Source organism: Nerophis ophidion, linkage group LG08 (genome assembly GCF_033978795.1).
Source record: "Nerophis ophidion isolate RoL-2023_Sa linkage group LG08, RoL_Noph_v1.0, whole genome shotgun sequence".
Lineage (NCBI taxonomy): Eukaryota > Metazoa > Chordata > Actinopteri > Syngnathiformes > Syngnathidae > Nerophis > Nerophis ophidion.
The window spans coordinates 55,451,988-55,469,128 of NC_084618.1; the positions used below are offsets into that span (position 1 = coordinate 55,451,988).

General features: G+C 39.4%; 2 protein-coding genes across 7 annotated transcripts in view; one reads left to right on the forward strand and one right to left on the reverse strand.

Moving 5' to 3' along the window:
* mms19 (MMS19 homolog, cytosolic iron-sulfur assembly component) overlaps positions 1-4,783 on the reverse strand; it is a 38,101-nt gene extending 33,318 nt beyond the window's left edge. For all 5 annotated transcript variants that reach the window (XM_061909006.1, XM_061909005.1, XM_061909004.1 and 2 more), the window contains exons 1-3: positions 4,647-4,783; positions 4,163-4,211; positions 1,794-1,894 (exon numbers count right to left, since the gene is read on the reverse strand). In XM_061909006.1, the coding sequence (XP_061764990.1) occupies positions 1,794-1,894; positions 4,163-4,211; positions 4,647-4,734 (238 nt within the window). In that variant the 5' untranslated portion in view covers positions 4,735-4,783. The remainder of the gene's footprint in view (positions 1-1,793; positions 1,895-4,162; positions 4,212-4,646) is intronic.
* Positions 4,784-14,743: 9,960 nt separating this feature from the next.
* The window catches only part of ubtd1b (ubiquitin domain containing 1b), a 29,268-nt gene continuing 26,870 nt past the window's right edge, over positions 14,744-17,141 (forward strand). The window contains exons 1-2 of one of the 2 annotated variants that reach the window (XM_061909011.1): positions 14,744-15,107; positions 15,198-15,401. In XM_061909011.1, the coding sequence (XP_061764995.1) occupies positions 15,320-15,401 (82 nt within the window). In that variant the 5' untranslated portion in view covers positions 14,744-15,107; positions 15,198-15,319. Of the gene's footprint in view, positions 15,402-17,141 lie in introns of both variants that reach the window. The other variant, XM_061909010.1, reaches the window with a different exon arrangement.

The following is a 17,141-nucleotide window of genomic DNA, read 5'->3' on the forward strand; positions in this document are numbered from 1 at the left end:
TGTTCCTGGAAATCAGACGCGCGGTGCTATGGAAACGGAAATCAATGCGCGAAAGAATAAAATTATCAAAATATGGTAAATATTGAACATATTATATCACTATGAACTTTTCTGTTATTGCATTATATATAGACTTGCAGTGTGTATACAAAACGTTTATGGAGGGTCTTGAAATTGTCTTAGAGGGCTTGGAAGACTACAACAGTGATTCCCATTAGCTGCATCTTTCAAGCGCTTTTTTTTATCATCTTTAAAATCCTAATTTAAAAAAAAGATGTGTGTTCTTGTCTCATAATTATTGTGAACGATAGGCAAAATTTTAAAAAAGGTGCAGTTCCCCTTTAAAACAGCACAATTTTAACATGTAACATGCATTTTAATATCAAAATCCTTGGCTGCCGTTAAACTCATTCTGCTTCAGTATGGTACATATTGGTAGTGATACGCTCCAACTGCTCCACAAAGTCATCCATACACTATGTCATGTTTTTGATGATTTATTTTCTTTAATTCAGTATAAATCATTCACTTCTTCTTAGTGTTGTCCTTTTCTTCCCGTGCTTGGAAAAACAAAGTTATGTCCATCTTTAGCTTTGGCTAATGCTAGTGAGTAAGACCGGATGTTTTGGTGAGATCTTACGGGGTTCACTGTGAGTAGGGCTGGGTATCACAGCAAATTTCCCAAATCAATTTGTTTTCGATTCATAAGATTATAAATTGACTAATCACAATTTGATTCAATCTATACGTAAATATGGAAAATGCAGAAACCAGACGGAAATATTGAAAATGTCGAAATCAGTTGAAGAAAAAAAAATTATATTTTAGGTTTTTTTCATAATAATAACTTTGGAAAGTTTAAACATCCTCCAGTTTCAAAAGTGCAAATTCGAAGAGATAGGAATTTCAATCGAAAGGGTCAATATATTATCATTACCGATAAATTGCAACATTCCAACTCTGCAAATTTATTGGACTCTTATTTTGTTAGAGTAGTTTGACAGGATGTAACACCCAGCACTTTTATTGTGAAGGCCAGAAGTGTGTGCTTGGGTTTTCTGGCACACTTGACAATTCATGCCCGTGTGGGAGATGAAGATGTAAACAAAAATACCGCTGCTGTCCTTTCTTCAGCTGTGATCTTACAGGACTCTCAATTATAAGTTGAATCAATAAAAACTACAATTTCAGTCAAATGTTAACATTTCATCGTCATAACAGTGGGGTTCACTTAGAGGCTATAAATATTTGCCAACAAAAGTTGCAATGGCTTCTATTACTGTTTGCATCTTCATGGTTCGCGGAGAATTGGGTGAGAAAATAACATTAGTAGGTCCTTCCCTTTCTAAAGTTTTTTCCTGGACGGCTTGTTGGCAGTAATGTTAGCATATTCAGCATGACCCTGCGGCTCCACACACAAGGCTAACCTGGGGTGTTGGGGGAGAATAATCAATATTATGCCATGTGAATTGATTTTGCTAAAAATTAAAAGATATGGATACACAATCGATCAAATCGAATATTTAAACCAGCCCTTACTGTAACATTCACTTTCAACTAATGCCGGGGATATTTACAACTTACATTTTTGCATGCAATTCAACAATTAGTCCAGACAACTCTTATCTTAAACAGTCTTTAGTTGGGGCACTCTTAAGTTGAGGTACCACTGTACATCAAAATTGAAGTGTGAGTGTGGGGGGCTACTATGACATTCTTCACAATTTCATTCTGTAAACAGACTTTGAACATTCCTGTTCTAACCTTCAGAACAGAATATCTCCTGATATTACCTTCTTTTTCTGTGAGGTCGCCATAGCAGTCCTGTAAAACCTCTGAGAGCAGTTGGACACCTCTGGCTCGAGTGTGAGACTGAGAGCTGGTAAGACTCAGTCTAAGGCAAGGAATGTGCAATGAATAAATTAAAAGTCCACAAAAAAGCAGCAGTATTTAGTTGGACTGCACGATTAATTGACATCGAATCGACATCAAGGTTTTTATTAGTGGAATACCTTACCGCAAGAGGCTGAGTATTTATTATTTTTTTCTTCTCTGCCGTCACCGGCATTTGAGTTAGACATGTGGGACAAACAGAAATATTGAGCCTCGTGTTTGTTCATCTCTCGCTTCAAACAGGGAGAAAGACGTCTCACTCTGTGCATCGCGCTCAGCACCCTAAGCCGTTTTTTTAATAGTATGACTAACTGAACACAGTGAGCCCTCTTTTCAGTCATTCACAATCTTTGTCTCGGTGGGCGGAGTGCGGGCGCCAGATTTACACACACAGGAAGCATAGACAGACAGCCTTGCGACTCGCTAGTGAGAAGTTCTGCAAAGTAAGAGAAATTAGGAGGAAAGAAAATGATTTTGGTACGAAGCCAAATATCCCGCTAAATATCCCGCTGTGGTAATATTTCAGATTCAAATTGGAAGGGCAATACAGGCCCACCAACACCGACGAACAAGTAAGAATGCTGCGATTGTAATAAACAAAAAGACAATGTCTGACCTCGTTTATTAACTGGGAAAAAAATATGCACATTAAGATCCATCCATCCATTTTCTACCGCTTATTCCCTTTGGGGTCGCGGGGGGCGCTGGTGCCTATCTCAGCTACAATCGGGTGGAAGGCAGTGTACACCCTGGACAAGTCGCCACCTCATCGCAGGGCGCACATTAAGATGCTAAATATTTATTTAAGTTCAACCTATGCTTACAAAAATGACAGCCCATTTTATACTTTTGTTAGAATATTCATTTAGGATAAGGTTATTCACCTTCCAATAACAGTACTATGGTAAACAATTCTACAGTAATGACAAAAATGTAAATACTTTTGGAGGGTTACTTGCATTATTATTATATATTATGACTACATTACAGTATTAATACTGTATAGTTTCTGTCAGTAATTTCTCCAGTTAAAGAGCATGACGTAGACAAAAGCTCACTTCTGAGGTCCTCTCCAAGGTTTCTCATAGTCAGCATTGTCACTGGCGTCCCACTGGATGTGAATTCTCCCTGCCCACCGGGTGTGAGTTTTCCTTGCCCTTTTGTGGGTTCTTCCGAGGATGTCATAGTCGTAATGGTTTGTACAGTCCTTTGAGACATTTGTGATTTAGGGCTATATAAATAAACATTGATTGATTGATTGATAGACTGACAACACCTCCTCTTTTCACCCGATATGTCCTCTTTGCGGAGCTGTCCAGGTGGAATTTCTTAAATGCCTCGGCATTTCAGTTAGGGTTGCGTGTATTTTCAATGTACGTTCAGGATTAAGAAGGGGTTAAAAACAAAACAAAAAGTGGTGCGCGCAGCAGCATTGGTGAGGGAGGGACAGAAACAGAGAGAGAGAGAGTTATGATAAACGCGCATGCGTCACCAGGCTCTGCTTTTTACCCATAGATTCATCAGATTTAATTTTTTATTATCTATGGCAGGGGTGTCAAAAGTGTTTTAAAGACCCATGGCACATTCTAAAAATGCTATTAAAATAAACAAAAACATAAACAAAAGTGAAATAAAAAAGCTTAAACGCTAAATGTAATTTAGAAAAAGTTGCAACGGTGACTAATAAAACAAAGCTGTTTTTTTTTTCTTTCAAACTGTCATTGCTCAAAACATAATATTGAATCAAAATCAATGTTATTATGAATTATTGACCTATCCAAGTTTCCGATTACATCACATCAAATATTCCACCAAGGAAAATATTTTTGGTGGAAGATTTAGCAAATTTGTTAAATAAATAATCAAAAAATGTATATTTTGTTGTTTTCTTACTGTACCGAAAATGAACCGTGACTTCTGAACCGACGTACGTACCAAACCGAAATTTTTGTGTAGCGTTACACCCCTAGATTCACAGTCTAAAAGCAACATGTCTTCCTTCACTTGTTATTGTTAGTTATATACATGTTTATGAACAAAATATAAAAATTGCAAATTGAATCGCAACTTTAGAGAGAAAAAAATCGCAATTGGGTTCTTTCTCAAAATCGTGCAGCCCAAGTATTTGGCAAATTCAAATAAAGTGGCTTGATGTTCACATCCCATATCATAAACGTATTCCAACTACAGTACAATAATTCAAACACAGAATAATGTGTATAAAAGGCCACTAACTACTGCTTATTGTTTATATTGTTTATCAGCTCACCCCAAAGCTTCCACAAGCTGCAAAACGGTAAAGTCTCCATTTTTCAACCCTAACAGAAAAAACACACACAAGAAAACAGGACAATTGGTACAAAAACGTGACAGGACGTACAACATTTAGAAATGATCACTGATGGCTAGAAAAAGATTGGGTAGCGGCATGCATCTCTACAGTTCAGAGTTCATGTGTACATGCTGCTAGCAAGAAACATGCGGTTAAAAACGTAGCCACGCTACGTAACAACTATATGGTAACAACATTACTCCATGACAGCAGAAATACACGACTGAGGTATAATGATGGTAAATGTGAGTGTGCTTATTTAACTAAAGAGTGGTGACAACATGCTAGCAAACAGGATGTTGTACCGCTAACTAAGTTAGCTAGTTCAACAGCCTGTGGTATGTTTGCTAGCACTTAAACACACAGTAACCATGAATTATTATAGAAAAGTGTTAAATCATCATGACAAAAATGTGTTCACCTGCGGCTGTCTCTTTGGCTTTGCTGTCCTGCAGTCCTGAGACAAATTCCTCCACCAGAGACTTCAGCACCGCACTTCCATCAGCCATCGTGCCAGTCCTGCAATGACTGCGGCACAACTGCGCATGCGCAGAGAGTTGGCTGAGGAGACAACATGTAACATTTCAACCAGGGGTGTAAGTCAAACCCAAATACAGAGTGGGACAAAATTTAAAACCGAACAAAGCCGCGGGCCAAGGTTGAACAAATTCACCTTTTAATAAGGACCCAAACAAGTTTTGCATTGAATATTGAACAAGCAAGGCTTATATAACTTTATAGCAGGGGTCCACCAACCTTTTTGAAACCAAGAGCTACTTCTTGGGTACTGATTAATACGAAGGGCTACCAGTTTGATACACACTTAAATAAATTGCCAAATATAGCCAATTTGCTGAATTTACCTTTAACTATATTTTATTAATAATAAGTAATGATATTTATCTTTGTGGAAACACTGATCATCTTAATGATTTCTCACAATAAATATATATAGAAATATCCATCAATATGCAACACTTAATTTTTATATTTTCTCTAAGTGCACATTTTTCAAATTGAACATTTTCAAGTGATCACTTCTAAGACAGTCTTGTGAAATCACAATATCCCATTATAACTAGCTAGCCACTAAAATTTTTTAACAAATCATGAAATATTTTGCACCATGTTTGTACAAATAATAACTCAAAATACAAAAGTCAACTCTCAAATTTTTAAATAAATCATGTCACACTTTGAACTGGACACCAAATCTGTTATATGTTTCTTTGTTAGTTAGTCGGAAGCCTGGCATTGCATGCTGTTAACTAGTGTGTTGTACTCTGGTGTGTAACTTGACACTGCAACTCTGAGTGAGTCTTGCAGATGTGCATCAATCAGTGAGGCGTGTTCTGTGTTTGTTCTTGATGAAGTTCATGTCAGGAAAGGTTGATTCACAAAGATAAGTTGAACCAAACAGGCTTGCAACCTTCATAGCTGCTGCGCATACACCACTGTACTTTTCTGCGTCAACAAGGCACCAAAAGTCTGGTGCAGCCTGGTGGGCTTTAAGTTTTAAATTGTCAGGAAAGAAGAGGAAGGAATTTAAAAGGTAAAAGGGTATATGTGTTTAACAATCCTAAAATCATTTTTAAGGTTGTATTTTTTCTCTAAAACTGTCTTTCTGAAAGTTATAAGAAGCAAAGTAAAAACATTAATGAATGTATTTAAACAAGTGAAGACCAAGTCTTTAAAATGTTTTCTTGGATTTTGAAATTCTATTTGAGTTTTGTCTCTCTTAGAATTAAAAATGTCGAGCAAAGCGAGACCAACTTGTTAGTAAATAAATAAAATTTAAAAAATAGAGGCAGCTCACTGGTAAGTGCTGCTATTTGAGCTATTTTTAGTACAGGCCAGCGGGCAACTCATCTGGTCCTTACTGGCTACCTGGTGCCCGCGGGCACCGCGTTGGTGACCCCTGCTTTATAGTGACATGCACAATCGAGTTTCAAACAATAATAATCCATCCATCCATTTCCTACCGCTTATTCTCCTTTGGGATTGCGGGGGCGCTGGTGCCTATCTCAGCTACAATCGGGCAGAAGGCGGGGTACACCCTGGACAAGTCACCACCTCTTCGCAGGGCCAACACAGATAGACAGACAACATTCACACTCACATTCACACACTAGGACCAATTTAGTTTTGCCAATCAACCTATAACCAGGTGCATGTTTTTGGAGGTGGGAAGAAGCCGGAGTACCCGGAGGGAACCCTTGCATTCATGGGGAGAACATGCAAACTCCACACAGAAAGATCCCCAGCCCGGGATTAAACCCTGACTACTCAGGACCTTCGTATTGTGAGGCAAATGCACTATCCCCTCCTCCAGCGTGAAGCCAACAATAATAATAATATTTCAAAAATATCAATGGCATATCAAATAAAATTTAAATAAAAATTGAATGCCTATTTTCTACTTCCAGCCTTCTGAGGTAAATATCAAAATAAACTTTTTCCACAGGCTGATAATACATTTGAAAATAAAATACCCAATAATGAATGACTTAAACATTCAAGCCTTGAAGTAGCAAGAAAAAGTGCATGCATCAAATGTTAATTATTGCTCAGTTTGCTGCACTGATTTGCTTTAACACTGAATATGGAACAAGCCACGCTTAATAACTTCCATCCATCCGTTTTCTACCGCTTATTCCCCTCTGGAGTCACGGGGGGCGCTGGTACCTATCTCAGCTACAATCGGGCGGAAGGCGGGGTACACCCTGGATAAGTCGCTACCTCATCGCAGGGCCAACACAGATAGACAGACAATATTCACACTCACATTCACACACTAGGGCCAATTTAGTGTCAATTTAGTGCCAATCAACCTATCCCCAGGTGCATGTCTTTGGAAGTGGGAGGAAGCCGGACTAACCGGAAAGAACCCACGCAGTCACGAGGAGAACAAGCAAACACCTCACGGAAAGATCCCCAGCCCGGGATTGAACCATGACTACTCAGGACCTTCGTATTGTGAGGCAGACGCACTAACCCCTCTGCCCCCGTGAAGCCAACAATAATAATAATATTTCTAAAATATCAATGGCACATCAAATAAAATTTAAATAAAAATGTAATGCCTATTTTCTACTTGCAGCCTTCTGAGGTAAATATCAAAATAAACTTTTTCCACAGGCTAATAATAAATTTGAAAATAAAATAACAATAATGAATGAATTAAACATTCAAGCTGAGGTGGCGACTTGTCCAGATGTGTAACCCGCCTTCCGCCCGATTGTAGCTGCGATAGGCACCAGCGCCCCCCGCGACTCCAAAGGGGAATAAGTGGTAGAAAATGGATGGATGGATAAACATTCAAGTCTTGAAGTAGCAAAAAAAGTGCATGAATAAATCATAAATTTTTGCTCAGTTTGTTGCACTGATTTGCTTTAACACTGAATATGGAACAAGCGACACTTATATAACTTAATAGTGCAAAATCAACTTTCAAAAAACAACCGAAAAACATCAATAGTATATTAAATAAAATTTAAATAAAAAATGTAATGCCTCTTTTCTATTTGCAGACTTCTGAAGTAAATATCAACATTAACTTTTTCCAGAGGATAATACATTTGAAAAATGAATAAATCAACCATGCAGGCCTTTTTACTGCTCAGTTTGCAACACATTGATCTAATCTGATGTGCCCAAGCCAGATACCTGGCATCTTTTCTGGGATGCTAGTTCATTAGGGCGGGGCTCAGGTGGGCGGGGTTTGGTGGTAGCGGGGGAGGGGTGTATATAACCATCCCGGAAGAATTAGTGCTGCAAGGGATTCTGGTTATTTGTTCTGTTGAGTTCATGTTGTGTTACGGTGCAGATGTTCTCCCAATATGTGTTTGTCTTTCTTGTTTGGTGTGGGTTCACAGTGTGGCGCATATTTGTAACAGTGTTAAAATTGTTTATATGGCCACCCTCAGTGTGACCTGTATAGCTGTTGCTCAAGTATGCTTGCATTCACTTATGTGAGTGTAGAAGCCGCATATATCATGTGACAGGGGCCGGCCCGCTGTGTGCATGGAGGGAAAGCACTTGTGACGACAGGTTGTAGAGGACGCTAAAGGCAGTGCCTTTAAGGCGCGCCCCCAATATTGGAAATCGGGAGAAATTCGGGAGAATGGTTGCCCCGGGAGACTTTCGAGAGGGGCACTGAAAATCTGGAGGGTTGGCAAGTATGAGTATTAGCGGTGAATGCAGTGTTACAGTAGCACCGCCGCTTTATAATACCGGCGAGCCAGCTCTAATGTTTGCGTATTGCTCCTTGATGGTTAAGTAGCTTCTTATCCAGTTCACGACCAACTCTCTGATGCCATACCATTCTATTTTTTGATTAAGATATTATTTGTCAAATGCTTCAATTAAATCCATAGACACTGCAGCCGAACACTGTTTACCATCTATTGTGTTGGTAAACTCTTCTGTTATTTCGGTCAATGTCATTCATGTTACGGTTAGCTCTCTATCGTATTGGTTGTCCATGAGTGTTCCACTTTTATTCATGAATATGTCCAATCTGTTGTTGAAGATTGTTATATATTTCTAATTGTGAAAGTAGGGAAACAGTTCCAGTGTTTTTAAATTGGTGCTTTTCTCCAGTCTTTAAATCTGTACAACTTTCCTCTTTTTCATTTTGTTTGGGAATTTGCTTGTTTGAAACAACATACTGTGAATCTTTTGAAATCTGCTTATTAATAAGTCCATATTTACGGTAACATTGGATCTGGAATCTATCCTTCCAAAATTTGGGCCATTATTTACAAAGTACAGTCACTATTGAAGCGTATTGTCATTTTTACGTTTCCTTCTGAAAAATGTTGAGGGTAATCCCTCTTAGCACCATTAACAAAACCCAAAACTAGTGAAGTTGGCACGTTGTGTAAGTCATAAATAAAAACAGATTACAATGATTTGCAAATCTTTTTTAACCTTTATTCAATTGAATACACAGCAAAGACAATGTATTTAACGTTTGAACAGGTAACATTGTTTTTTTTTTCAAATATTAGGTCATTTGGAATTTGATGCCTGCAACAAGCTGGCACAAGTGGCAAAAAATACTGAGAAAATTGAAAAATGCTCATCAAACACTTTTTTGGACCATACCACAGGTTAACAGATTTGATTTAAAAGCTTCCATGAAATGTTGAATCATTCACAAACAAGGATGGGGCGAGGGTCACCACTTTGTGAACAATTGCGTGAGCAAAATGTCAAACAGTTTAAGAACAAAATTTCTCTATGAGCTATTGCAAGGAATTTAGGGATTTCACCAGTTACAGTACGTAATATCATCAAAAGGTTCAGAAAATCTGGAGAAATTACTGTACGTAAGCGGCAAGGCCAAAAACCAACATTGAATGCCCGTGACCTTCGTTCCTTCAGCCAGTACATCAAAAACTGACTTCAGTGTGTAAAGGATATCACAACATGGACTCAGTGCCAATCCACATCCTGCATGTGTTACAACAGCGTGGTTTCGTAATAAAAGAGTGCGGGTACTAGACTGGCCTGGCTGTAGTCCAGACCTTTGTCCCATTGAAAATGTTTGGCGCATTATGAAGCGTAAAATACGACAACAAAGACCCCAGACTGTTGAACAACTTAGGCTGTACATCAAGCAAGAATGGGAAAGAATTCCACCTGAAAAGTTTCAAAAATTGGTCTCCTCAGTTCCCAAAAGTTTACTGAGTGTTGTTAAAAGGAATGGCCATGTAACACAGTGGTAAAAATGCCCCTGTGCCAACTTTTTTTGCAATGTGTTGCTGCCATTAAATTCTAAGAATCAGAATCAGCTGCCATTAAATTTCGATTTAATGATTTTTTTGCAAAAACAAATAAAGTTACTCAGTTCGAATATTAAATGTATTGTCTTTGTAGAGTATTCAATTTAATATAAGTTGTAAAGGCTTTGGAAATCATTGTATTCTGTTTTTATTTACGATTTATACAACGTACCAACTTCCCTGGTTTTGGGTTTTGTACAATGACGCTATTTAGGATGCCCCACGTTGCACTCTTGTTGTTTTTCTTCCTTGTTCCTGTCCAATCATACATCATTTCACTGTACACATTGTCCCAACTTTGTTCTCTCAGATCATTCCTCAAAGCAGTCGTACTTTTCTCCGTGCGGAATGTATTTTTGTTTTCCACATTTCTCCTCTGTAGTTTTCGTCATATATTGCATAAACTGGTGGATGATCACTAATGATCGGTGATTAACAGACCCCGCCCCATATTTGAGGTCCTCTCCAAGGTTCTCATAGTCATCATTGTCACTGGGGTCCCACTGGGTGTGAATTCCCCTTGCCCACTGGGTGTGAGTTTTCCTTGCCCTTATGTGGGTTCTTCCGAGGATGTCGTAGTCGTAGTGGTTTGTACAGTCCTTTGAGACATTTGTGATTTAGGGCTATATAAATAAACATTGATTGATTGATTGATTGATTTGTAGTATTGTTGTCAAAATCAGTAATAAAAACAATATCAATGAGTGTGGCACAGTGGCATATAATTCTGCCTGGTCTTGTAATTATACCAAAAGAGACAAGCGGTAGAAAATGGATGGGTGGATGGAACTCATGCCAAACTTTGTATCTATGAAGTCATCAATGGTCTTTCTTTTGTTTATTGGGGTTAAAAAGGTCAATATCGAGGTCTCCACATAGGATTTTTTTTCAATTCAGTAAAATATATGTATATATGTTTTCATGTGTGTAATGCTTGAAATACATGTTAAATAATCAACTCATGACATTATTACACAATTGCCTCTGCATTTGATAATTTTTTAATGTCCATCACTCCATCCATTTTCTACCACTTATTCCCTTTGGAGTGGCGGGGGGCGCTGGTGCCTATCTCAGCTACAATCGGGCGGAAGGCTGCTTACACCCTGGACAAGTAGCCACCTCATTGCAGTAATTTTTTAACGTACCAAATTAATTTGCTTTGAAATTATAAGTCAGGGTGACTAGCAGATATTAAAACAACACAAAAAATGTTTGTAATATTGTTAATATAATGTTTTTGGCATGATCAGATAATTGAAGACATACAGTTGCATGTAGTACATGCACATTTTCTGTCAATATTGAAATAAAACATTTGTTTAGAAGAGCGTTTTTCAACCACTGTGCCTCAGTGGTGGAAAATAGTGGTTGAAAAAGCCAGATGCAGTCCGGTGTGCCGTGAGAGATTATGTAATTTCACCTAATTGGGTTAAAAATATTTGTTGCAAACCAGTAACAAATCAATAACAAAACAACAATTGTTTGAAATAATGTTAATATAATGTTTTTGGCATGATCAGATAATTGAATAGACATACAGTTGCATGTAGTACATGCACATTTTCTGTCAATATTGAAATAAAGCATTTGTTTAGAAGAGTGTTTTTCAACCACTGTGCCTTAGTGGTTGAAAATAGTGGTTGAAAAAACCAGATACAGTCCGGTGTGCCGTGGGAGATTATGTAATTTCACCTAATTGGGTTAAAAATATTTTTTGCAAACCAGTAACAAATCAATAACAAAACAACAATTGTTTGAAATAATGTTAATATAATGTTTTTGGCATTATCAGATTATTAAATAGACATACAGTTGCATGCAGTACATGCACATTTTTTTGTCAATATTAAAATAAAACATTTGTTTAGAAGAGTTTTTTTCAACCACTGTACCTCAGTGGTTAAAAATAGTGGTTGAGAAAGCCAGATACAGTCCGGTGTGCCGTGGGAGATTATGTAATTTCACCTAATTTGGTTAAAATTTTTTGGGGAAAACCAGTAATTAGAATCCTGCGATGAGATGGCGACTTGTCCAGGGTGTACACCGCCTTCCGCCCGATTGTAGCTGAGATAAGCACAAGCGCCCCCCGCAATACCAAAAGGAATAAGCGGTAGGAAATGGATGGGTGGAGTAATTATAATCCGCAAATGTGCCGTTGTTGCGCCGTCTAGAGCTCGGCAAAGTAATTGTGTAATATTCTTACATATCAGTAGGTAGCAGCAGGTAGCTAATTTGCTTTGTGCTAATTGGTTTGTCATGACCACAAGCGTGTAGGTAAAAAGGTGTAACACTTAAACCGAAAATAAACAAAAGGCGAGTGCCGCTAAGAAAAGGCATTGAAGTTTAAGGATGGCTATGCAAAATGAAACGAAAACTGAACTGGCTGAGAAGTAAACAAAACCAGAATGCTAGACGACAGCAAAGACTTCCACAGACGGCATCCACAAAGTACATCCGACCATGACATGACAATCAACAATGTCCCCACAAAGAACGATAAAAACAACTGAAATATTCTTGATTGCTAAAACAAAATAGATGCGGGAAATACTGTATCGCTCAAAGAAAGACATAAATCTGCCACATGAAAACACCAAAAAAAGAAGAAAAGCCACCAAAATAACTAAAACACTACACATAGGAAAACAGATAAATCACGGCGTGATATGACAGGTGGTGACAGTACACCTACTTTGAGACAAAAGCTATAGCGATGCACGGTTGGTTAATAAAATTCTAGCGGGAACTCTCATTCAACCCTTCTTCGATTACGCTTGCACCTCCTGGTACCCCAGCACCTCCAAAACCCTCAAATCTAGACTCCAAACATCCCAGAATAAGCTAGTCCGGTTACTTTTAGACCTCCACCCCAGATCACACCTCAATCCAGCCCACTTCTCCAAAGTGGGCTGGCTCAGGGTAGAGGACAGAGTAAAACAAATTGCACTGAGCCTAGTCTATAAAATCCGCTACACCTCCTTGATACCGAAGTACATGTCAAACTACTTCCTTAATGACCGCCATAACCACAACACCAGGGGGAGCTCCACAAACTACGTTAAACCCAGATTCCGATCTAACAAAGGTCTTAACTCATTCTCTTTCTATACCACATCAATGTGGAATGCACTCCCAACAGGTATAAAAGTAAGTGCATCTCTATCCTCCTTCAAAACCGCTCTAAAACAACACCTCCAGGCAACTTCAACACTTTACTAATACCCTCCTCCATTCACATCCCATCTCCCCGGATTATAAACAACTCAAATGTACTTCTAATGTATATACTTTTTCTTATGCTATGTGAACTCACTATGTTCTCTGCTGGCTGTACATATCCTACTAAATAAGACCTACACTGTTTCAATGTCCACATTTCTCTGTTGATGCAATTGTTGATGACTGAAGTACTGATATCAACCAAAGCTCCTCATCCCACCCCCCGGATTCTAAATAATGTAAATAATTCAATGTACATACCATGATGATTAACTTGTGTGATGACTGTATTATGTTGATAGTATATATTTGTACCATGAATTGATTAACGTGGACCCCAACTTAAACAAGTTGAAAAACTTATTCGGGTGTTACCATTTAGTGGTCAGTTGTACGGAATATGTACTGAACTGTGCAATCTACTAATAAAAGTATCAATCAATCAATCAAAACCAGCAATTACCTGAATTGTTATTCTCAACCTTTTTTTGTGAACATGGGCTTTTTCGCCCTCTTGCGTTTGTTTTCTAACAAGACGCCCATCAAATGTAGCTGCCATCACTTGGCATTGGCGGCAGAAAACAGTATTTATTTTCTATAGCCGTCCATCCATTTCCTACCACTTGTCCCTTTTGGGTTCGCAGGGGGTGGGAGGGTAGGTGTGTGGGGGGTTCTGGTCTGATCTCAGCAGCATTCGGGCGAAAGGCGGGGTACACCCTGGACAAGTCGCCATCTCATCACAGGGCCAACACAGATATACAGACAAAATTCACATTCACACACTATGGTTTAAAGTCATATCAAACAATTGCGACAACAACTTTTTGCTGTCAATTGGGTTTTGTTTTTTTAATGATTTCTGTTGGTGGTGTGCCTCTGGATTTTTTTAACGTGAAAAATGTGCCTTGGCTCAAAAAAGGTTGAAAAACTGGTTGAGAAGATGGAATTTCTTTATTGACGCACATAATTTATGGGCTTTCGCAGGCCACATAAACTGATGTGGCGAGCCAGCCATGAGTTTTAGATAGTTGCCCTGTCTAAAACTTGTTGTTTTTCTGAAACATTTCAATAATTTACATGTGTTCTAGATAAACAGTTGACCAGTGGCCAGTAGGCCTAAGTTTTTACTTTTTTCACACCATACTTCATTGGTTATATACATCCAAATATTAAACAAAACACGTTTATATATATAAAACTTTTATTTTATGGCATTTCAACATGAATTAATCGCCAGACAGGAACAGTGATTGAATATCTCCTGTCTGTTCTGAAACGCTGGCATTTTGTGACGCCTTCACGAATAAAACGCAATCGACCTGACATCATTAGAAATATTTCTCCTTCTAATGAAATAAAACATTTACTGTACGGGTTATTGAAAACGAATAAAATCCTATGTGTATGGATTACATCGAAATTTAGTTTGGATCCCCATATATCGTCTTCTATTCAAAGTTGGCTTTAATTCCGATTTAAGTGAACTCAACACCTGCTTGGACTCCAGTGCGCAGGCGCAAAAAAAGTTCAGTGGCGTCTGTAGAGCTCCTCCGTCAGTAACATTTCACAGACAGAGGGCCGATATGTAACTGTTTAAATTCGGAATTAACAGGAGAAACTGCTTTGGTGTGTCGTGAGAAAACCCAAGTCCGCCTCCAAGCTCGAAAGAAACTCGGTATTGTTTGGACAACACCGGCGCGCCGAAGTTTCGTGTTCCTTGACGCGGAAGCTAACTGGCTAACCTGACTAGCTTGGAAAAATTGCTTTGGCGACTTGACATCACAAGCAGGCTAACTTTTATTTTTACTAAGCAGCCAAAAAGAACCGATGCAGTCAAAGATGTCCTGAAACGGAAGAAAACGATTTGCTAGGTGGGCTGTCAATCTCTTTGAAACACAGTTCCTGTGGACCACGAGTTTTGACGCTTGTTTGATCGTGTTTTAACACAACACTTGACCCAGGTAACACGCAGTCGTTCATAACCTGGGGCTTGCAACATTGGATCCTCCTTGGGCCAGATTCTGTGATGGGCGCCCTGCTGAGCTTGTAGGGCGAGTGGAAGCACACTAGATCCCCATTAACCATGGGAGGATGTGTGGGGAGATACTGGCAACGATGGGACGACACACAGAGCAGGGGTTCCTCCAGGAACGGTGGCCGGGGAGGTAAGGAGTGACGCATTAACACACACTTGATGACAACATTTCTTCCTAAACGTGATTATTCATCTCATGTGATTGGTTAGTGTCAAGTTACTGAGTCTATATAGTGTTTGGTTAAGTTAAGGCACTGGTCCCCAACCACCGGTCCGGGACCGGTACCAGTCCATTACGCATTTGCTACCGGGCCGCAGGGAAACATAAAAAATGTATAAACGACTGCATTACCTCCGATTTTACTTTCGCCTGTGCCACTAGACCAGGGGTGTCAAACTCAAATACAGAGTGGGCCAAAATTTAAAACTGAACAAAGCCGCAGGCCAAGGTTGAAGAAATTAACCTTTTAACAGGGACCCAAACAAGTTTTGCATTGAACTTTGAACAGTCTTATATACAGTAACTTTATAGTGACATGCAAAATTGAGTTTCAAATTATAATAATAATAATAAAAAAAATATCAATGGCATATCAAATAAAATTTAAATACAAATTTAATGCCTCTTTTCTATTTGCAGCCTTCTGAGGTAAATATCAAAATATATTGTAGCGTCCCAAAAGAGTTAGTGCTGCAAAGGGTTCTGGGTATTTGTTCTGTTGTGTTCATGTTATGTTACAGTGCAGATGTTCTCCAAATTTTGTTTGTCATTCTTGTTTGGTGTGAGTTCACAGTGTGGCGCATATTTGTAACAGTGTTAAAGTTGTTTATACGGCCACCCTCAGTGTGACCTGTATGGCTGTTGACCAAGTATGCCTTGCATTCACTTATGTGTGTGTAATAGCCACATATATTATGCGAGTGGGCCTGCACGCTGTTTGTATGGAGGAAATGCGGACGTGACGACAGGTTGTAGAGAATGCCAAAAGCAGTGTCTTTAAGGCACGCCCTCAATATTGTTGTCCGGGTGAAAATCGGGAGAATGCTTGCTTGCCCCGGGAGATATTCGGGAGGGGCACTGAACTTCGGGAGGATTGGCAAGTGTGAGAAATTGCGGTGTTACAGCCAGGGGCGCCAAAAAGGTGGGGTAAAGCAGACTGATTCTAGGGGCCCATGATAGAGGGGGGCCCAGAGAGGCCCCTAATGATGAAGAAATGTTATGAAATTATGTGTTGGGGGCCTTGTAAAGATTCTTTCATGGGGCCCAAAATCCCTAGCGGCGCCCCTAGTTACAGCGGCACCGCTGCTGTGTAATAACGGAGGGCCAGCTGTAATGTTAATTCGATATTGCCTCAAGGGCTAGAGTTTAACACCCATGCACTAGACCGGGGGTGCCCATTACGTCGATCGCGATCGACTGTTCGATCTCGGAGGGTGTGTCAGTCGATCTCAAGCCAGGCATTAAAAAATAGACATAAAAATGAGCAATCATCAATCATACCAAGACTTCACTTTCGTCAGTTGTTTGACATTCTCGGCACCCAAGGATCTTGTGAGATGACGCTGGCTGCTGCGAGCTCATATTTAAGAAAAAAATCACTAACAGGGCGGACGCAGAGAAACACATTTTATTTCTAGAGACTCCATACCTACTGTCAAAACTCTAAAGACCGGCTGCACAGTTCCTGTCTTCACCATAAAAGACCTGTTTCATCCTGCCTGTGCTAACAAAATAAGAGTCTCAGAAAGCTAGCGTGCACAAGCTAGCAAGCTACGGAGTTTGATGCCAATGTATTTCTCCCCCGCCCTCAGCGACCGCTTTCTCGCTTGCCCACCCGCACACTCACTGACGTCACTCACCTGCTGCCAG